This window comes from Rhyacophila brunnea, unplaced genomic scaffold (genome assembly GCF_057557595.1).
Source record: "Rhyacophila brunnea isolate RB1 unplaced genomic scaffold, BYU_Rbru_1.0 scaffold_18, whole genome shotgun sequence".
Taxonomy (NCBI): Eukaryota; Metazoa; Arthropoda; class Insecta; order Trichoptera; family Rhyacophilidae; genus Rhyacophila; species Rhyacophila brunnea.
In genome coordinates this window covers 32226937-32251413 of record NW_028232837.1, presented here as the reverse complement: position 1 = coordinate 32251413, position 24477 = coordinate 32226937, and the positions used below count along the sequence as shown (strand labels likewise).

General features: G+C 31.6%; 1 protein-coding gene across 1 annotated transcript in view; it reads left to right on the top strand.

Moving 5' to 3' along the window:
- Positions 1 to 24477, top strand: part of LOC147073442 (C3 and PZP-like alpha-2-macroglobulin domain-containing protein 8) — a 652526-nt gene that overhangs the window by 326144 nt on the left and 301905 nt on the right. Inside the window, exons 5-7 of the mRNA XM_085945649.1 lie at positions 1485 to 1691; positions 7320 to 7445; positions 10831 to 11081. Coding sequence (XP_085801775.1) covers positions 1485 to 1691; positions 7320 to 7445; positions 10831 to 11081 — 584 coding nt within the window. The remainder of the gene's footprint in view (positions 1 to 1484; positions 1692 to 7319; positions 7446 to 10830; positions 11082 to 24477) is intronic.

Here is a 24477-nt window from a genome sequence, read left to right as displayed (position 1 = left end):
TGTGGAAATATCCAAATAAGAGTGGCGATAATTAAGTATACAGATCTTACAATTCAAAAACATTCCTTTGCTTTACAATAAACATTTGTATGTAAATAAAAATTTACTATATACCAACCTGTATTTGAATCCTTCGGCTGGATTAAATTCACTTGTTGTTCTTTCATAACATAAAATTAAACTGGGCGAATGGCTAATAATCATTTCTTCTGTCTAACATTTATTTTATTGGTTGGCTTTATTTATACACGTATATATTTGACTTTAAATATTTTGGCTAATATACTACTGACTAGATCAGAGATTGGCAACTTTTCCTGTGGAGGGTGCAATAAAAAATAAAATTGGAAATGCAATATGTACATATCTATATTTAAATTCAAATATCGTCACTGTTCTGGCAGACGACTCTAATTCGAAAAAACGTCATATTGAGTTAGTTATACCAAAATGTTTATTATTTCAAACTTTACCGTCTGGAAACCTTCTTAATAAATAAACAGCCTTTATTTTAAAGTCATCTTTTTTACAATTACTTAATAAACTGATACTGATACTGATTTTAACAACGTCAAAGTCAAATTACTCAAAACTAGTATTCTCCAGTTAGTGTGTTCTGCCAGAACAGAGACGATATAAACAAATATTACCCACGTAAATCTTATATACTAATTTTAAAAAAATTGCGCCGATGGTGACTTTTTTACTGTAAGTACACGGAATAAATATATAAGAAAAGTCTTATTAATAAACCCTACCATAATAAGAGAACATTATCAAAATTAGATTTAAGTGAAAAAATAAAAGAAATCCTGACATTTTTTAATGTAAAATGGCTTCTTTTCTTTCTTTGAAAGTTGGCAACACTTGTGAGGGCAGATCAATAATAATTATTTTCTCCGTAAACCGCATTGCTGAACTCATAATATATCATAAAGAATACTATACCATAATATGATACAAATTTAATCATTTTTAAACTACATGATAGACATAATTATGAAGAAAACATACTATTTCTTCGCCTTATAGTAAAATATTTTTACGTTAACAAAAAACAATATAAATAAATTATGAAACATAAATATTAATATGTGTGTAGGAAAAGTTAATTATCATCAACGAAGTTGCCAGCAACTTTTTGCCAATGTGGACACGGCAAATAACATAAAGATAGTAATAGTCACCTCCGTGAACTTATTATCTTCACTCCCGCTGATTCTCCACATGTCTGCACTGGCTGTTCTAACATCCTTAGATACTCTCTGACAGTCCGGTCTGGTATATATTATGATGTCCCTTAGTGGCTAAGTATTGTCCATTATTGTTTAATGACCCATGCATCGGATTCTATTGTCGAGTTTAATGAATATAGAGACACATTCTTATAAGATATTAATTGTAGATTTCCTGGTTATTACTGACAGCAAGTCAACAGTTTTGTATTTGTCATAAAAATAATATTGTTTATCTTTTTGTTTTAGGTCATGGAATAATACCATTGAAGGTACCCATGAGTCCGCCTGGAGCTCACACTCTTCATGCTCTGGTAACGTGTCCTCATCTAACTGCATCATCAAGCTCAAAAGAATGCGAAGTTTTAAGGAGTCACTCCCTCCTACGGCTTGTTGGACCAGTTCGTGACGTCATCGTGAGACCCGATAAGCAAACATATTTTCCAGGAGAAACTGGTAAGATATTTAATTAGTATGTCTTTAAAAAGTCATTAAAAATTTATAAGATAAATTATAACTTTGAAATATAATTTTTAATTTGGTTTTATAAAATATTAATATTGTTAATAATCTGCTTTCAAAGAATTTTACTGAAATAAATGAAAACAATATTTTATAGTAATTTACATCATTTATTTTTCTATAAATAGTAGGTAACTACCAATAATAAAATGATATATAGGTAAGTACACAGTTTAACATCCATGAAGGTGTTGGTAATGTCATGGGTCCCATGTTCGAATCCTGGGTCTAGCAAATACACATATTAATTCGTGTTTAGAGTCGGAGTATGGACCTAATAGGTTGAGCAAGTGGCTAACACCCATTTCTCGTAAAACTAAAATCTGCTAATACAACCTCCACTATGTGGAGGTTCATATGATTCTCTTAGGATCGAACATAGTAAAGTAGTAGTAATAAGTACACAGTTTACTAATTGCTACTATTATTAAATTTTATATAAATAACATTTTGACATCTCAGAAATATAACTATATTCGATTTTTTTTTTATAATATTCCTACTAATCAGGACAAAATTCTAAATCCTACTATTAATTCTAACTTCTAAACTAATTAACTTCTAATCCTAGAATATCCTTTACTTCCCCCTTATTGAACGAATATTCTTATTGGGCCAATATCCACATAATATACACCCTATAACCCAGGGAACTCAAAAATAATGGAAACTGAAATACATAACGAGTAAGGAAATAGCAGGTTATCGACTCGAGTAAGGAAGAATCCAAGTTAAACTTACACACGTGTCAAGAATACGTTTTACGTTGAATACTGAAAACTGTTCTCGGTTTATGAATTTACGCCCATTTAATGTTGGTGTATTACACACACTATTGCACGTGCATAATACGTGCTTCATTTTCGTAGGACACTCACACATTCAAAACCCTGCATCAATATGCGGCGTATTGAATATAGCCAATCGGTATTCTATTTATTATCTGTTCTGTGGTATAACCAGATTGGGTTAAGTTTTGGAGCCCAGGTTATGTTGTATACGTCAATCGCCTTCTAGTATGGACTCATTGTATATCATATGCAGAACCTATCTCTCGAATATACCAAGTGCACGCTCATAGACTTTAGTGATAACCCAATACTCTTACCCATATATCAATATCGGTTGGTTAAACGTCTTGCATAATTATAACGATTTTGATACAGCGCAAAAAGATAATAGGCATTATTTTATTTCAATGACTACAAGAACCTGTTTGATATTATAGTCAACTCTCAGTTTAGTAAAGTATAATAATGAAATAGTTTTAGAGTACGTATTTAAATTTTACGATGATGATAGGTAAAAAATCTGAATAATTCAAAGTCTACTTACATAATATGTATATTTATAATAAATATTTATAATACAAATGAAAGCATAATGGTAAAATTACGTATAAAATACTTCACCATGCGCAGAGATTCATAACGAAATATTTAATAAATGGCTTAATGAGGGATACTACTTAAACAGAAGTTAAACTAACTTAATGCGTCTGTACTTTGGAACTGTACCGATTTCTCAAGCAAATGCGGATATCTTTAGAAATAAAGTTTTAAATGAATCATATTGCTGATGCATTCATTTGGATAATGAATGCACTTATAAGCTGAAAGACTAAAAGCAGTTGATACTGGGGGTTTATACATACATACATTATATTTAATTTTAAGTAATTTAAAAGACCTAAATAATTATTTTCGTAATTTGGAATTACTCAGAATCATTCACATTAGAAAAGTATTAGTACTAAGTGAGACCTAAGTTTGTAAAAATCAGATTCCAACCAATGTAGTTTAGCAATAATTAAGTAATCTGTGCCATACTAACAACACTCGAATAATAAATTAAATGTTCGAAGTGCTATCTCAAATTTCTCTAGTACATATGTACAGATTTTTTCCACAATCGATAACAAATCTTATAGTCATTAATCTTATCTGAGTATTATTCATTGAATAAAAAAATATTAAATAAACGTATTGGCAAAAATAAGTGCGTAACATCATTAGTTTTGAGAAAATTTTGTTGCCATCTATGAATCAAGGTAAAATACAAAATGACAAAATATTATCGCCAATGTTAGTGAGAATTGAAATAAGCTGATAATAGATTGATTGTTATGTAACATTCTTCTTATTTCACCCTGCACGACCCAGCATTGGAACATAGGGCAAGCACAAGTTCGCGCCACTTCCTACTCTTGCGTCTCCCGCCATGTCAGACCTGCAGCACGTAGGTCACTTTTGTAGCACCGCTGCAGGGTGAGGAAGGACCGGCCACGGTGACGGAACCCTTGAGACTGTGCCACAAATTTGCGAAGTGTCGCACTCTTTGGCGGCATCCGGAACACGTGTGCCAACCACGTAAAGCGTCTCTTCGTGATAACATCAATCACCAAAGTGAAGAATGTTACATAATTAATATTTAACAAGTTACTTACTTGGTAAAATATATAAGCCAGAATTCTATAGATTCGAGTTCTGAGATCTCAAGAACAAATAGCATCAAACTCGAAAAAAAATGGATTATTCCAAGCTTTTGTTTACACTTCTTAGTAGACGATTCTATAGATTTAAACATAGTATAATATTATAATATATGTGTGTATAAATCCTATATTAAATACTCAAGACCAGATGGTTCTGTTGGTAAATTTTACCTTTAAAATATCTTTAGTTTATTTAAATTTATTTATTTTAACGGATGTGGGCTTAATTATGGTATAATATTCCGGCGAAAATCTATGAATCGAAATACTTAAGGGGGACGTGCGCCGCGTACGTCAAAATGGAGCTTTTACGCTATTTTCAAAGCATGATCCTGGACATTCCTTAAACGTTGTAGATAATCTATTTACATAATTTGGAAGCCTTATTATCCTTTATATTTAATTTAATCATTTGATGATTGCATAAAGTATTTTCATTACATAAAATAGTATTCTTTTAAACCTCTCGCTCTAATGTTTTTGAATATAGTCATATTTCAGTACGTCCATGTGAAGTGGTGTTAAGATTTTTTATATTAATTAATTTTTAAACGCATTTATAAAACCATTAGTAAAATGTATGTCGACACTATTATAATGAAATGTTTAAAATAAAAAATTATATTGATAATCTCTGTGATCCCAAATTTGACAAGAATTAGGCATTTTATTAATCAAAAAATGGGCAAGATTTACACATTTAAATACTGATTATAAGCTATGTCTTTGACCATTCAAATATGATAAACGTTTTACGAATAATGTTTGCTTTATAATAATTATTGACCTGAGAATAAGGTTGTATTATTTTGAAATACGCCATTTCTATTGGCATTTTCCAGTGGCTAAGCTACAACATACGGACGAAGCCATAAATTCACAAACAATAAATGAATTAGGGAGTAAGATCATGTTAACGCGCGTGTTTGAACATATTCATAACCGACTTTTTTTTTAAACGGTACATCTACAACGTTTAAGGAAAGTCCAGGATCATGCTTTGAAAATAGCATAAAAGCTCCATTTTGACGTACGCTGAGCATGTCCTCCCTTAAAAAGGAAGGCCTTAATTAATAATCGCTTAGTATAGAGTATTTGCCACTGCTGCATTAGTTGGATTTTAATCAATAAACTTTATTCCCAAAATTAATTAACATCTTTTTCATCCAATCAACCGTCTCTTGCAATTAACAGCTTGACTTATTTAAAAGACAATCTATTCGAGATCCTTCCAACAGGAGAAGCTATATCAAGTGACTAATTGCATTCTGAGTGCATCACGCTATAATTTGCTATCTACTTTAGTAAGAAGTCCTTAGCTTTACTTGCCTTCAAAAGTATCAGCTTATACAGAAGAAACTTCTTGGAATTAAGTTGAGACTTAAGTTGGGGGTGGCTTGAAACCACATCGTTATAAAGATAATTGAATTTTGTCATAATTTAGTAAAATCAATTTGATATGCGTATAATAATATTACAACATATTAATAAATATATTTCACTACTAAAACAAGATCCTGAATTTACAATATAATGATATGTCTAATGTCAAAATAGTGCCAGATTAATTTCTCTTTGGAATTTTTTTCTTATAATAATTATTTTCTTTTCAATGTATGTTTGTGATATAACGTAATATGTCAATATAACCTCCACTCTGAAGAGGAGCATTAAGTTTTATTGGGAGAAAAATTTCTAATTTACTTTTAATTATTACCAAATAACAAATTTTATAGGCAGGTGATTGAATTTTATTACGATTTTATATTAGCAAGAAATTTTACATGGTAATCTGTCAGCAATTTGAAACTCTAAATTTAAGGCAGAAATGTAAAATCGTTTCGATTATAAAAATCTTTGTTTATCATATAATTATATTAATATTAGCAGTATTTTAATGGGAAAGAATGGAACATAAAATAATAATTAAATACATTTATTTTCTTATAAATGAAATCATAAAATCTTGATAATTATTCGACTGTTCAAAGTGAACAATATTGTCTTATTAAAAATACATTATAATAATTTTGTATGTTAAATGTGCAATATTGAACTTATATTATCATAATTTATATTAAAATATATTTACTCCTAAATTTGACATTTACTTTATATTCACGAAATAAATCTTGCGTGTTTAATTCAAAATTAGTTTAATAAACTTTTTTATATTCAGCAATGTGACACAGTATATGTAACATAATTAATACGCATAATTAAAAAAACCCCTTGTGCATTTATTATTCGTTGAATAAAAATAATAATTTATCAAATTAGTAGTAAGTGCAAGTAAATTATTATAGATGGCAACCCTTTAAAGTTGGTTTATGTTACTTTTCTAATTGATCACATTTAATGTTTAACATTAACAGGGGCACCTGTGAATAAAAACTATAACTATTCTGTCGGTACAATTTATACACTGCAGATAACGGCAAGTTCTTAAATAACATTTCATTCACATACAAATATAAAGAATAATAAAGTTTAATGCTGCACAGTGCAAGTAAGGGTTATATTAATAATACTTTGATTTAAAATACAAAATCCGACTGCAAAAACAATAACGCAATTTGTGAAAATTATGGTAAAAATTAAAGGAACCGTTAGTTTATTTTGTCACAATTAGATAGAATACACATAGTTTAGTGGTCAGAGCACATGGACGCGACTTCTAAACCCACTGGGTGCATATATTTGCATGCTAAATCAAAGTTTCCTATGACATACTACTTAGATTAAAAACATAATGGATTTGACCAATTTTGATACCAGACAACACAAATATGAATTCATAATTTAGAAATACTATTAGAAAAAATGTATGTAATAATATAACATTGTCTTAACTGATATGGGTTTTGTACTTTTCTATAGGAATTGGTTGAAGCAATTTCGGATGTCGTCCTTTAGAATTTAGAAAACGTGAATTGCTAAATCCAAAGAAATAATACAAAAACTTTCAAATAAATTAAAAACATATTGAAAACCAGTACTTTCAATATACAGTATTAATTTTATAAAATTATTGTTAATAAAAAATCTTGATTTTATTTCTTTTGTAGTGACTTTCTGGATATTAGCACTGGACCACGACCTGAAGTTGCCAAAGAATGTCCTCGGAACCGTATCGCTGAAAGATCCTGCAGGAACAAAAGTGGCTATCTGGGATCAGATTTCTTTGGATGAAGGTAAATAAATACTAATAATACTTACAAGTAGTAGTGTCTTGTCTCAAGTGGTTTTCATTAGAAAGATAAGTTGAGTAGGCTAGTTTAACTGGGCGATTAATCAAAATAATCAAGCATTTCATATATCTGGCATAGACCAGCATTTACCATATTATATTATAATACTGGACTAATGCATAATAATATGATACAATTAATGACTATGTATTTATTTGATGTATATACAATATTAACAAGCGTAGCTAAAAAAATATATGTACGTAAACTAGCTACTTAAACCATAGTTCGGTGGTCTCTACGTAAACACGGATATCTACAAAAATGCAATTTTACAGGAGAGCTATTTGGTGTAAGAATTCTTAAAACTTCTATGTTTTTAATACCAGGTACCTGAAATTCAGTGAGTATTATAAATTAATACTATTCACAGTTTATTTATGAATAAATTATTACATTCTTTCTAAATTATAACTTTTAGCAGAATTATAGTTGTCCGACTTTACGTATACTTTCAAACATACATTAATTAGACAACTACCACATGTCTCACTTAACGTGGAAAGAAGCCATATAAAATTATTAACAACTTTATTTATTACTATTGAAATTATCATAATTCTAACTATTATGAGGAATATTATCTTCCAAAATAATACACTTGTGTCTTTAACCTTCGTTAACGTCTACCTGTGCGAAGTACATACAACTGGCAGTTATCTGTTTATGACTGTTTTATGCCCTGAAGAAAGACGGACATAGTAAGTTTCCTAACATTCATTTACGCGGTTCATTTAATAAAATTAGAATATTGTCGATTTTTACGCACATTTTTTTCCGAAAGTATGTGAGGTTTATTATATACTTTAATTTTATATTAATTATGGAGTATTTTAAGTGTTTTAATAGAAAAAAAGTGAAAAATGCATTTTTGGTAGATGTCCGAGTTTACGTAGGGACCGTCTGTACAATAGTTATAATTTCCAACAAAATCTCTAATGACCGCTACCAGCAAAATGCACTTAAAGAAGAAGTTAGTATTCATCATTTTATTGGTCAAATTTTTAGTAATAATTAATAATACTAGCAAAGAAAGCTGGCGACGGCCACCTATCTCGATAGAACTTGCACTCAACTTGGCATCCTAACCACATAGTTGTTAATTTTAATATTATAATTATGATATATATCTTATATATCTGATATACATTGAGTCGGGGTGCTTGATTACTTTTTGTAGTAGGGATTTACGATGATTTCATGATTCGTCATACCTTTAAGATATTATGATATTCTCTCTAATATCACTTTGACGTGATTTTTTCGCCGACGATCTTCAAAATCCCTTGGAGTAATACCATTGACGTATAATTAACCATGTAGGTATATGGAATGATACCAGGTCTCATAAAACTATCTTTTATATTTTATACGGCGTTACGTATTTTTCATAGTGTTTAAAAATGTTCATAATGTCATTTTTATTTTTAAAAATTGTGACATAATATGCTCACATAGTGGAATAGAGGCTAGAATACTTGCATCTTATTTTCATGAATCCTTAGAGAGAATCTCACTACTAGGTACAGTTGGCAACGTATCCTCGTAAAGAATCTGTAAAAGTACCTTCATATTTTTGAAGTTTGAGTATGTACCTACATAATGTAGTAATATTATTCTATAATATCGATACACATCGTTATAATAATATGTTCCAGGAATACTCAACCAAAATTTTAAGTGCCACAAAATTATATTCTAGTGATGCAGTATATTAAATTTCTTGGAATATTACGTAGGTATATAATAGCTAATAATGTAAAAACAATATTACGAATTTTATTATTTTTCCCGTGTTTTGCTAAATTTTTAAATTGAGACAAATAATAAAAAACATTACGTTAGAAACATTTTTAATATTTGTCTAACCTTCGATATTTATGTTTAATAAATATATTCCCAACGAAACGAAAAAATTATATAATAACTTCAATATAACAGGAAATACTAAATACCGAAAAATGGAAAAATAACAACACGTTTCATGTATTATATACCGTTATTATTTAGAATGTTTTCAATGAAAATATACACAGAAATTTTCAGAAATGTATTTATTATTTTTGAAAAATCTTTGAGAGGCCAATACAAGTATCCACTTAAATTATAAAAGAAAATTTCTATAAAACTCTATTGGTGAAATTGTATTTTAATCATAATATTATAACTGACATAAAAAAATAAAAAAGTAAAATCGTATATGCGACACACAGACTCTTAGGTACAGACTTTTATTGTTTATTATTTTAATATCTCTAATGAAAGATTTTATGTAAAGATATATACTGATAATTATAAAGCCTTTGATACGCTTATACAATTCTAATGAATTTAAGTTTTGTACCATTCCATTTGAGTCGTTTTTTGCGACCCGGGTTTCGCCTTTCGGCATCTTCAGGCGCGATGCATACTCACCAATGGCAAACACACACTGACAACGAACACTCTATCTTATATAATAAATCAATTCAATAAAGTAGGTAAAAACTCCATTACCTATCTATCAAGTCAAGTCACAATAAAAAATATAACAAACAAATTGTGAATACATATTAAAGTTGAAGTGTTAGTAAAAAAAACCCTTATCTTATTAATAATAATACACTCGATAAGCATATTATAATAATCGTCAAAACCTAATAATAGACCATAAGTACTTATATAAAATAAAAATCCTACACTCAACAGGTGTAAAATCGTCCATTCTAGGAACAATGGTAACGTATTGGAAATTAATGGAGTTATCTAATGAGAAATTATATCTATGATATCAGTCATTAAAAGTTATTAGTTAAACAATTAATATTCAATAATATTCTTACATGGTACCTACCTCTTTATTTCATATAATATATATTTTTTAAATATAACAAATCTACAAATATAAGCCCACCTAATAGATATAATATATACACACACGTATTTATACATACCTAAATCAACATCCATACATTCTCATACATATTATATTATATAAATGTTGTATATCAATACCATTGACCATAATATTATAGTCTCGAATGCAAACCTTCATAATATATTATATAATATAGGATATAGCAATGGTCAATGAGAAATGGTAGAGCAATAAGCAATGGTAAAATTGAATTTTAAGCATAATATTATATAAGAACTAATTGAAAAAAATAAAAAGTAAAATCGTATATACGACACACAGACTCTTAAGTAAAGACTTATATTTTATGTTTTATTATATTCATATCTCTACTGAAAGATTTTATGTAAAGATATTTTTACTGGTAATTAATTGTAAGGCCTTTGATACTTTTATATAATTATTGTTATTGACATGTTGATCTGTCAACAGGGGTAAAGAAATTCTCAATCGACCTGAACGATCACGCAACGGGCGGCTCGTGGGCAGTACACGTGTCTTGTGGCGGCGGCACGTGGAGCGGTGCCCTTAATGTCTCCGGGCAACAGAACAGTGGAGGAGGAGGTATAGGATTTGGAGTCTCAGGAGGCAGGCCACCGGCGGCTGAGGAACATTACGTCGAGCTCAGGTTTGGTCCTGGCACGAGGAGACGATATAAACCGGGACTGCCTTTTGTTGGGAAGGTAAGATGCAATGTGATTTTTAATAATAATTATGAATGTAGGTATATTATTTATAAAGATTTTAGATGGAAACTATATAAAATCAATCGATTTGTAGCTTATTGCATGATTAAATGAATTTTTTTTATTACAATATACAATAATTATTAATCGTGACCCAGATGATTAGGCTGTCGTTTTAGCTTTTTCCGTCCTCTCGGCATTCTACGACATGCAAGGGCTGTGGCACCCATAAATCAGTGTGACTATCTAGTATTTAGGGGGTTGGGATATTGTGGGTTTGCTTTAATATTACGATGCGTCATTTATGCAGCGTGGACGACACAAATGGACACTATCGATTCTAATAATTATAACCATTGAGTCACGTGTATTTAGACTCAACGAAGTATAGAGTGTCTAGATACGGAGAATGTACATAGAAAATCACAATACTCCGCAGTTAAAGCGACGAAAAGTAGCAGGCCGAGTAAATGTGGAAGTCATTGGCACCTGGTAGATTTTGTTATCCTAGACCCCTGAAAAATCAATAAAAAATATTGGAGATATTGGGTGCCAACACCACATTTTAAGGCATCAATTAATAATTGCCTTCCGCTATATGCCTTTAGTGTTCATCGACACAAAAATATAGAGAAAACTAATGTTTGTATAAGCATCATTTTCGTGGAAATTGAAATTTCCAGATCCTTCCATACTGACTGCATTTATACATTATGAGCCTAGAAAAATCAAAGTACAGTAACGGATATACCACGGTTAATAATGAAACGATAGGAATGATCTTAATTTAAAATATATTGTCGATAAAATTGCCACAATTAGTTTTGTATGCGTGGACTTTTAATTACGACGTATAAAAAATAACAACACAATATGTCGCACCCGGGGAATAATAGTAGCACAACTCGAAAAAACTTGTTTTTGCAGGAGAGCAGATATTTACTGCTGAATATTTTATTTTGGTTTGTTAAATCAGTTTTTTTTTAAATTTACTTTATAATAGCGTGAAGTTGGCACACTCGAGTCATCTCATTTTGAATGTTATCCGCAATGACAATGGCACAATGACCACTGTGCCACTATTTCTGCTTGAATTCAAGTAAAATGTTAAAATATGATAATGAAAAAAATGCTTTTAAGGCCACCATTATAATTTTAAGAATTATGCCGCTATTTGTGCGGATAGAAATGATATCTTGACTCACTCTTAACTTAACGACTTGACTCAAAAATGACAAATTTGGACTTGTGCCACTATTATTCCACGGTGCAATGTATTTAAACAGGCCAGAGGATTTGACACCACGACAAACGAATTTAGTAGTATGCATTCAGTTGACTACTACTTTACAGCAGACACATATAAGTTTTAAGCTAGTCGATGAATATAAATCAGCGACAAACAGCGTTGGAAACTGAGATTCGATTAATAGTCTACTGCTAAAGTTTCTCGTAACACCAAAATAAAAACGAGAAATAAGGATGAAAAATAAAATATTAAATATAAGCCAGCGTTATTCAACCAGAAACACTTATCCCTCGGGCGCACTGGAGATTTCCTGGGAATACGCGAGAGATTAACAAATAACAAAAGCATTTTAGAATAAATGAAACGATTTCATTTATATAAAAATATTCTGTTGCCGACATGATTACTAGTTTTTTTCTAATTTGTGTTTTATATTATTATTAAACCCAAATTAACTTTATGGAATTGACCACAAACTGCTAACCTAATCCATTATTTAATTTTGATAAATAACACGTGTGATTATATTGAGTGTTTTTTTGCTAATATGGAAATTACAAAAGGTTTAACTGTCAAACTGAGATATGACACTACACTCAATTTTTATTACTATATATTACCCGGTGGTTGTTTATTCACTACAAATCTTGCAATCGACTTTTAACTAACTTCCCGACTAGCTAGACATTTGAAACTTTTATAATGTTATCAGAACACGATGTCAATGCGTTCTTTTAATACTTTTAGCCATCTTTCCATTCCTGATTTAATTCATACATTAAATGGATGCATATTTCTCTTCTTTTTTTACCTAACCAAATACTAAGAGTTTTTTCCAGGTGTTCATCTTGTCTACTTGTAGGTATAGGAATATCGAAAAGAGTCTATAGAGTTGGCTGTTAAACCATTCTTTTGTTCATTAGACGCCAGCATATATACATGAGGATGACTTTATTTTGGTATATGCAAAAAAATGTTGAATAACGCTGATTTAAGCCACTGCTATCGTTTATATAGTAGATATGCCAAAATAGAAGCATACTAATTAATCGAGAATGGATATTGACGTACTAAATTGTAGTGTGAAATTCTTAAGTACAAACTGTCCAATTAAACTGAGAATACTTAGCAAAATATAATTCAATCTACCCTACGTTTACAGTGTTACATACAATATCCCAAACTAAGGACTCTAAACATCCTCTCCAAGGACAAACTGTCCGACCCTCGTTACCTTCCCGGCGGAGGATGAGTAAATCTGTTTGTATGTCAAAGTCTTTGAGAATGTTGAGTCAAGTAGCTTGTCAGTGTCGATGGCACTTGTTTGATGATAACCCGACCACCAGCTGAATGGACTTGACTGATATGTTTTGGATGAAAGGGGCCCTTAAGGGCTTTGTTATGTTGATCTTAGGTGTCTTCTTGAATGAACAAAAATTATTGTATAAAGTTTTGGTTAGATACATACTTTATAATAGATGTTTTATACTAACCGTCTCCAACCGGAAGCTTACAGGTACCTAGTATCCTTTGTAGCTATTGGAAATGAAATAAATAAATATATTATAGATACATAGTATGTACCTACAAATTAATGAAAAGAATTATTTTTATATACACCAACATATGAGAATATGACGATGTAAATGGAAAAGAGAGATAAATCTCGGATACAATTGGAAAATTAGAGAAGTATCCCAAATTAAACATAATGTATACTATGTTTAAATATCTAAATGATAAACGGCATGAATCCAATCAATGAATTGGGTTTATAAAAATTCTCACAGGCATAATAATATAAAAGTTCACAAACAATATGATTCTTAACTGTTTTTTGGCTCTCCTGAAAACTAATATTTACTTTGATGTTAAATAAACGTGATGTCGGTTTTTTTAATTTTATTTTTGTGCATTAACATGTCAATATTATTATTTTTCCAAAGTGCGGCGCAGGTTATATCCATCCAAATATTGGTTACGATTACAAATCCTATAATTTTATAGTAGAGGTAACGTCAGTTTTACCGTTGTATTTTCATTGCGCATTGCAATAATTATAGTGTAAGTGTTATGTTTAAAAAAATTACAAGTCAAAAAAGATATTAAATAATCGCTTAGCATCTTTTTTTAATTCGTTATAAACCGTACCCTCACTTTTTCGTACAAGGTGGTTCTATTATTCTATTGAGATTTTAGAAGATGACTGTATTTAGTACTACGTCATTATGTTCCCACATTTATTTTTTAAATTATTATAATTTCCAGAATTTTGTGTAGTTTTCTTGTGTTTTTTTATTGTTTAGTGTTTTGTCAGGTTTTTGGAGATCAATTTTGTAATTATGTGTGTCTGTCGTCCTCTTATAGTATTGGGTAGTAGTTAATGACATTTATTGTAACGCAAGGATAAATAATGATATAGGTACCGCGGGCGTTTAGTTACCGCGATATATGTGTGTACAAAACAGTTAGCTACTAATTATCTGTTACATACCAGTTAGTCAGGCTTCAATCCACTTTATTATGAATAGAAAAGAACATGAGACTCAGTGGGATAAAAAATCGAATAGGTATATAGATTAAGGTGGAATGTATTGACTAGTTTTACCCATTCGCTTCTAATATCTAGCGTGTATCTAAATGTGTAAGAAATAACATATAATTATGTCCAGAGGGCACCAACCTTATTCGTATTATATCCTAAACAGTGTAAGGTACAAATAATAAATAAAAAAATGCTTTAAGATCAAGTCCAAGATGGTATATGTTAGCACAAGTAATATTTATATAAAGAAAACTAGACTACAACCATTGCGATGGAGAACGAACGTATAAATACTAATTGACTTATAGATATCATGTGGATGTCAAGAACTAACCTCTTTTTGGTCATGCACTCATGGTTGAGTATCGTGAACACACTTAAATTTCGCCATCCTTTGAGCAACCAAGACTTTCCATCCTTCTCGATCTTCCGTTTCTCTCAGGGCAGAATGGATGGTGCCCCAGTCAGCTCTTTCACTTGGTCGCTCCATCGCGCAGACGCTCTTCCTCTGCTTCGCCTTCTCTGGAGGCTACCTAAAACTACCAGTCTCTTCAGGTTGTCCGGTCCGCGCCTGACAATATGTCCAAAAAATTGCAGAATTCTTCTCAGACATATTGTCGAGAGCCGTTCCTTTATCTTCAGTCTCTGGATGATTGACTGGTTCGTCCTATGCTCCGTCCAAGAAATGCGAAGCATTTGGCGCCAACACCACATCTCAAAGGCATCAATTGCCTTCCGTTCTCTTGCCTTCAGGGTCCACGACTCGACTCCGTATAGAAATATCGAGAACACTAATGTTTGCACAAGCATCATTTTTGTGGCAATCGAAATTCCCCGATCCTTCCATATAGTGTTAAGGCGTGTCATCGCATTTTGTGCAATCTGTGTGCACCTTCTTATTTCCGCTTCGCATCCGCCTTTTCCACTGATTGTCGATCCCAATATACAAACTCGTCGAAGAACTTATAATAAATAGGTAAAAACAACGAGGAATAGTGGTGATACAAAGTTACCAGCGGCATCATTGTGTCTTCATTCCAACCTGCCGACGGATGGGGCTCCGAATAACATTTTTTTTTGTCACCAAGGTCTGCGAACTAGCGAGCGATCTTCCGTTTTGATCGGATATTTTTTTCTCGCTCATCCAGGCAGCCAACATTGACGTCCAAGAATTAGTTCTTTATTCGGCCACGAGGCATGGTTAAATATTGCCAGATGTTAGGAACGTTAAATCCTTTATGGTATAAAATATTAAAATATCGTTACACATTCCACATTATTTGAGACGTGTTATTTTGATCAAGATATTATTAGAATATTTTTTATCTTACTTAGAAAAACTATTAGGTAACATTTTATGTGGGTACAATATTATAAATGTAGTAAAATTAGAATATAATATAAAAATATTCAAGAGTAAAATATTTAAATAATAAATGATACATCGAAATATTTACAGTATGAGCTACCTTATTTTTTATTGCTTGCCGCGCTATATCGCTATGTCATGATTGAGTATATTATATACTTAGCTACTATAACATGGTAGGGGGCAACTTTTTTAGGACGGCACTGGATGAGAATACCAATATGTCTAATAAATTAATTCTTAATAATGGGGCGCTACAAAACATTGTCTGGTAATTTATACTATATACTATATAATATATATAATATACATGCTTTTTAGATACGAGGGTGGGTCAATAAGTCCTTAGAAAAGCCGACAGGTGGCGCGACTAGTACTGTAAGCGGTTTGTTTTCATGCAGCGGCACTACCGATTCAGTATGCTGCGAAGTTTCAATCAGATTGGTCGGGTTTTTGTGTGTTTCTCGTACATTTAAAAAAAAAAATTGCTTGTGGAAAATGGAAAAATGGAAAATGGAGAAAATTGAGTTTAGAGCTGTTATTAAACATTTTAATATAAAAGGGTTAACAGCAAAGGAAATAAAAAATGAGTTGGATTTAGTTCACGGCATATCTGCTCCTTCACTTGCAACTATTTATAACTGGTTAAATGAATTTAAACGTGGTCGTACATCAACAAAGGATGAACCACGCTCAGGACGTCCTGTAGAGGTGACTACACCAGAAATGATCAATAAAATCCACGATATGGTGTTAAGTGACCGAAGATTAAAGATGAGTGAGATAATTGAGGTTACAGGGATCTCAAAAGGTAGCGTCATTTCTATTTTACATGACAAATTGGGCATGAAAAAAATTTCTGCAAGATGGGTGCCGCGTTTGCTCACAGTCGACAATAAACGCAATAGGGTGGTGGCCTCTAAAGCCCTGTTGTCGCTCATGCAACGCAATCCGGATGAATTTTTTCGTCGCTTTGTGACTGTAGATGAAACATGGATACACCACTATACCCCCCAGACGAAAAAACAGTCAAAGCAGTGGATTGCGAAAGGCGAACCATGTCCAAAGAAGGCGAAAACCGTAAAATCAGCTGGTAAGGTTATGGCTACTGTATTTTGGGAAGCACGTGGAATTATTTTCGTTGACTATTTGGAAAAAGGAAAAACAATAACAGAGGATTATTATGCATCTTTATTGGACCAGCTAAAAAACGAAATTGAAGAAAAACGGCCTCATTTAAACAGGAAAAAAATCCTCTTTCATCAGGACAATGCCCGTGTTCACACATGTTTACGATCAATGGCTAAAATTGAAGAATTGAAGTTCGAATTGGTCGACCACCCACCGTATTCGCCAGATTTAGCCCCCAGTGACTTTTTCCTTTTCCCAAACTTAAAAAAATGGCTAAGTGGACAACGTTTTTTTTCAAATGAAGAAGTCATCGATCGGACAAATGCTTATTTTGAGGACCTTCCGAAAACTTATTTTTCTGACGGTTTAAAAAAAATTGAGAAACGTCTAACCAAGTGTATTGAGCTCCAAGGAGATTATGTTGAGAAATAAAAAAAAATACAAAAATAAAAACTGTTTTAATGCTTTTTTCTAAGGAATTATTGACCCACCCTCGTACCATTATATATATAAAACAATATTCTATTTTGGATGGAAAAGAGGGTTTAAAAATTAACGATATAGCTGAAAACTCACTTAAATCCCTAGCATTGAATTTATTGGTTTTAAAAATCGCTGGTAAATGACGATGGTTTATTTAAAAGGTCAAAGAATATTGACTCGCTAGACAGAAGTTCTCGTATTTTTTGCTCATTGTTTTTAATGCAAAATAAAAAGGCCAATTCAATTTAAATTTAGTGTCCCATTAAACTTTGAATACGACCGTATAAACCTTACTCTGAGAGAAGTTTATGTATTGCACTCTTTTCAATTTCATGAAAACGCCCCCTTAAAAAGGTAATAAATAGAAGAATACCATCGTATATTGTAAGCTTATACCCTTACAAAAAATGTTATTTATTTAATCAAAAAATATACGACAAAATGTATATTAATTGATGCCAGAAAAATGACACCTATTTATTATATCACTATCACACATGGTAGTTTTTGGTCATGTTCATGGGTAAGGACTAGGGATTACAATACCGGTATTTTAATATTTTTCTATACCGAAATATCCGTTTTAAAAATCGTTTAATACCGATATATTCGGTATTGAAAGTGGAAACAAAATGTATTAATTGACGTAAAAGGTTTAACAACATTATATTTTTGTTGGGTAACGCGATGTCTAGTTTACTTTCTTTACCCTTCAACTCTCTTGAAAATCAGCAATGGCACGTATTATTATTATTTATTATTTTTATACATAAGTATATTTATTTATTGGTAGATACTTCTGTTTTTCCATATTATATTTCACCAATACCGGTATTATTATTTTTATTCGGTAAAACAATCCCTAGGTAACACTAGTAGATCAGCAGAGATTCTCATTTACTGAATCACAGAATTATTATTCTGGATCATTAGTGAACCGTACTAAAGATTATAACCTAATTACTTAGTCTTAAGAATGTAATTCATTCATTGATCTAAACCGACAGAGTAGCTTTGTAAACATTTCAATACTTATGGGTCTCATTATTTTGATAAAGTAAAAATGTATCCAGCAATTGTATACTCATTCATTCATAGTATATTTAGCCATTGACGTGTTATAAGACATACGTTTCCATTCATTTTTTAATATTAGATTAAGCACAAAGTCTGGATTATAGATTCACTAAAGCGAGGTAACTTTTATTATGGCATTTTCACTAACTGGCAGTATAAAGAAAAAATCTGATATGAAGAAATGTATTACTAGATTTCACCTTTAGGTATTTTTTACTTTTTTGTGAATTCCCGTAGAACTACTGCTTTCTAACATTTATGCATTATCGAAATGTTGAACTTATTAATTTTAAATATTCTATACTCGATATAATATAAAATTTCATCCTTGTGACTGTACTTGAGAAAACAAAAAGCTGTTTTTCTCATATTCATCTATTATGGACTTGGCTGATTTTGAAATCTAGCGACACAAATAGTGTGGACGGTCACATCACGTGTTCATGATTCACGAAATTAACTTAAAATCCCTGGCAAATTATTTCATTATATTTCAGTATAGAAACACTCTATGTTTCACCTTCATTCACTAATTGTATTCTATATAAGAGAAACATAAAGGAAGATAGGTAAAAAACATAAATGCAAATTGAATAAAAAGGTGTACTTTGTAAATAACCAATTTTAAATATTTTCAAGTTGTGTGTATCAACAAGTATGCCCACGATAGCCGAGCGGGTAACGTATCGGTTTATTATGTCCTTAATTTTGAGTTCCAATTACGGCTCTGGCAAAAAAAAAATAACACGTTGTTTTTCAATGTTTATTTAGACCCGGAATATGGACGTAATAATATGTTAAACAAGTGGTTAACATCTATTCCACTGAAATTTAGATTATTTTGTGATCGAAAATTGTAACCAATTGGATACCGGTCATGAATAAAATTGAAAATGAACTATGTATTAATAACAGTACCTATAAGTTAAAACGTTTGTTTTTTTCTTCATAACATGTCGTTTCAGTGAATAAAAGTATTATGTCTTGTTTATCTTATTGTATTTATTTGTAATTTTCCCATTATATTCTTTAAGAAAGAATAATCTCTATGCAAAAGGAAATCATATGCCATGAACGAATATTTTTCTTTGATTATGTAAACATAATCATATTTCCAAAATCGTCAAATTGTATACATTTTTAAAGCCGCTCTTTGAAAGAGATTTTTGTTCATTATGTACTAGCTTTTTTATTCGGCCTAAAAGCTACATTGTATTTTTAATGACAACTCGTTTATATATTTTTTTTGAAAAGAGCCTATTTATTTTTAAAAGCTTCTTTTCAATGTTTCTTAAATATATTTATACTTGTAAAAAAATATGAAGAACTTACTTAATTCTTACCAACTATATAAAATTAGGCACCTACCTCTTAAACAAACAATCATATTATTTATGTATATTTAAGGTGTAAGGGATATTTTCCGATACACTCGTATATAATAAATACATGGTTACACCAATGGCCCCCATATCCTGAAGCGGGCCCCAGGCCAAGATGTTTGGCGGGCCCCCCTACCTTCTACAATAGTGATTCCCAAATGGTATTCTGCGGAACTGCAGATTTCTGTGTAAAATAAGGGTTTTCCAAGATTTTTGGCATTTTTAAATAAATCAACTTGAATTTTCGGCACGGTAGATGATGTAATGATCGCGGTACCCCTTTTGTGATAGCCAAGTAACGTGCGGCCTTTTGCCGTATTGAAAAAATAGTCGTTTTTATTAACATAACAGGAAACACACTAAAAATAATTATAAAATAAAATTTCATTCGTGAAATATCTCCGCAGACGATTTTTTTACGATTAGCGTGAATTTGTAGTGTGTTTATCTCACTTAAGTGATCGACCTGGCACGCTGGGCCCTTCCTAAGCCCGGGCCTTTAGGCTAGAGCCCTCTCAGCCCTCTCTTGTAGGGGCCATGGTTACACCATTACATACCGTTTCCATTATTCCAATTTCAAAATTCATTATTCCTAAAATCTCATATTATACTTATGCAAGATTAAAAAAAAAACAAGTCATTTGTCATGATTTGCTATTTACAAATGTTTTCATGACATTTCTCGGTGAAAAAATGATATTCAAAAGAAAAGCATTTTAGTGCTAAAGTCAGAAAGTGATATTTCTAAAACGAATTTTTTTCGCCAATTTAAAGATCTTTGTATTTTCATTCTGCTCCTAATTTAAGAAACTCATTTACATTTTTTTTCAATAAAATAAAATAACTCCTAGTCTAATTATTATTATCCTATATAGATTCACAAAAACAAGTGAAATAGACACTGCTGCTCGGCAATAAACAAAAAAACGAACTGCTTTCAGGGAACACAAAAATATTGGGAAGTATGTAACCTTTTTGGGTTTGGTTGTAAGAAAGTTCAATTCTCAAGTACAGATAAATATGTCAAACAATTAAACACGTAGATGGTAAAGAATAAAATATGTTATTATATTATAACGACTACATACTTACATAATACGTAGCTTCATATTTTATCAAGTAATTTTAATACTTTTCAGCATCGGAGCATAAATAGTAGTTATAACGACGTGCCAATTCTTTTGGTTCATCGTCATTGTATTTTACCTTTTGTCATGCAGTAGATATAGCGTAGACATGGCGTAGACATGATGTAGACACGACGTAGACCTAGCGTAGACATGATGTAAACATGACGTAGACACGACTTAGACATGGCGTAGACATGGCTTAGACATACCATAGACATGACGTAGACATGGCGTAGACATACCGTAGACATATAATACAGATTGCTTTTACGTTAGTAACTTAAAGTTAAAGTTACTTTGAGTAACATCACCGAAACAGGATAAAGGTATATAATTAACGGAGAAAAAAATCGTGCCACTGTGCTAAAAGAATTAAGAGTGTCCCAATCTTGCTCATAATCTATCACAGTGGTTCTTAACCTTTTTGAAATCACGGTGTACTTTTGATTACATGAAAAAATCACCAAAAACAAAAAAATTAAAGAAAAGATACATACATGGAAAAACTGTAACTAAAATTACCCATAACAAAATAGAATTTATTTGATGTAAAAATCAATTAATGTGATACCTGAGCTTGTCGGATTTTGCAGATTTCAGAAAAATGAGGTCTAATATTTGATATAGCTACCCTCAATAATTCTTCGTCTAAATTCGTAAGACTAGTAGTTTTTTAGTTGACATGGTGACCAATTCTTTGTTTTCTTGGTACAAAAATTCACAACTCGATGTACCTATCAATCGTAGCAAATGGATTTCGTATCCAGTCATAATTTTCTATATCGAAGGAAGGAAATTAATATGAAATATTTTCTTCCAATAAACTTAAATGTTCTGTTATAAATAGTGGACATAGTTCCCTCGGCAATGTTTTCGTTAAGTGAAGGTTATTCTGTTTTTATCATTTTTTCACGGTGTACCAGTGCTCCGCGGTGCCCCGGTTAAGAACCACTGATCTATCATAATATGTCCAAACAGGTAGGTGATGCGCCTAGTTGTGACCTCATCCCAAGGACGAGAATGCTAGTTCACGTAGTCGTACCAGTGTACTCTAAGGCCATCGAGACATTGGTTGTCAAAGCCCGTAATCTTTGCAATCCTTATACGTTGGTAACTTATTACGTTTCACAGTCTATCAGCAGAATAAAATAGCACGTACATTTTGATCGAATGATACGTCATAGTCCTCACCTCACATAATATAGCAATGGTTTTCATACAACTCAAGTTTGCCTGAATGTAGTACCCATAATCGGTTTTCAAATTCAGTTCGTAAGAAAAAAACAGTTATTACAGTTTGTAAAATATTACAGTAAAATTATCCAAAGTTTTCCACCGCCAAATTGTGCCTGGAATAAAAGTAAAGCAGATATTAATCCGTTTATTTAAACAAAATTTAATATTTTCCTCCGCGTAGGTACATGTGATTTTCGAAATTAGTTATTCCATTATGTAACAAAGCAAATGGGATTTGCATAAATTTGTAAATCTCGCATGAGGCGTAATTGGATACGGGAAGAGAGTATCACGCAGGATATCCGAAGATTAAATTTTACAAGTATCGCATTCAGTACTTACTTCATAAGAAACTCTGCAAGCGGTACCCAACTACTTACTGACATTTTCACATAATACTATTACCTCCGCAACTTAACAACATAGTAATCTACTGTAATAATATTCATACTTAACAGAGCTTAAATTACCTGTATAGTTAGTTAATTAATAGGTACTTACTAATTAATTGAAGTATGGACGCTAAACCAAGAGATGTCATGGAGACTTGTAGCTTTCGAGATGTAGCTGTATAGGCGCATCCTCAAAATCCCTTGAACTCACCGGGTGACAAATGTTGAAGTTCTCAATCGAATGGAGAAGGACCGAGAAGTTCTACGTAGTATCAAAACCAGGAAATTACAGTACCTCGGCCACATTATGAGAGGACAAAAATACAGCATTCCCCAACTTGTCATTCAAGGAAATATCAATGGGAAGCATAGCAGAGGACGGCGCCGCATTTCGTGGCTTAAAAACCTCCGTGATTGGTACTAGTGCAGCTCCACTGAACTGTTTCGGGTAGCAGACGATAAAGATAAGATCTTCTAAAGAAGATAAGATTAGAAACCTTGATGGTGGCTGACCTCCGCTAGGGGATGGCACAATAAGAAGAAGACTAATTAATAAAAATGAACATTTTCTTCTGTAGCAGAACTCGTTTTGAGAACGATTTGAACGATTATGTACTATTCTTGCTATTATTGTTATCGCAAGTATTCCTGAAAAATCTTCGGTTGCTCTGAGAAAACATTTTATGTAGGTATTTGATTCGTGATTGCGGATATATAGAAGATATAAGAACCAGTACCTATCGCGCCTGCAAAGCGATCTTTATCTTACCAGCAATATTATCTACTCTGACCAACTTATTATATTGCAATTACACTAGCGGCGTGCTGTGACTTTTACTTATAGGAATTCTGTTAAAAAAAACATACATGCATACCAGATACCTAATGATTGAGAAACTTTTTCAAATTCTTACTCCATCTTCCAATCATTTATATCTCCTGTAGATATTTAAAAATCAGTACCAATCGATTGCTGTAAGGTCAACAATATTTAAACAATTAAATTTAACTAAAACGAATACACGTAGAATACAAGGTGACCCCACAATAAACAAAAAACGTGTACAAGTGAGTGACTCAAAATCTAGGAGTCCCATCATTAAAAAAATGTGCTTGGAATCCATTCCTCTATTCACTCTACTCCACAAAACTTGGCCTTATTCAAATACAGTCCATTTAAATTATTGACACATATTATTACCTACTTATTATTTTGTGACTAATAATTGAGTCTTATCAGATGGCCAATAAAAGAGTATGCTATGTCGTGATATAATATAACAATAATTACGTTATATTAATAATTACATAAAACAAAGACAGCGTATTTTACGATGCGGTTTTATAATAAATACCTACATAACTTTTATTGGACAGTATTATATAGATTATTCATGAG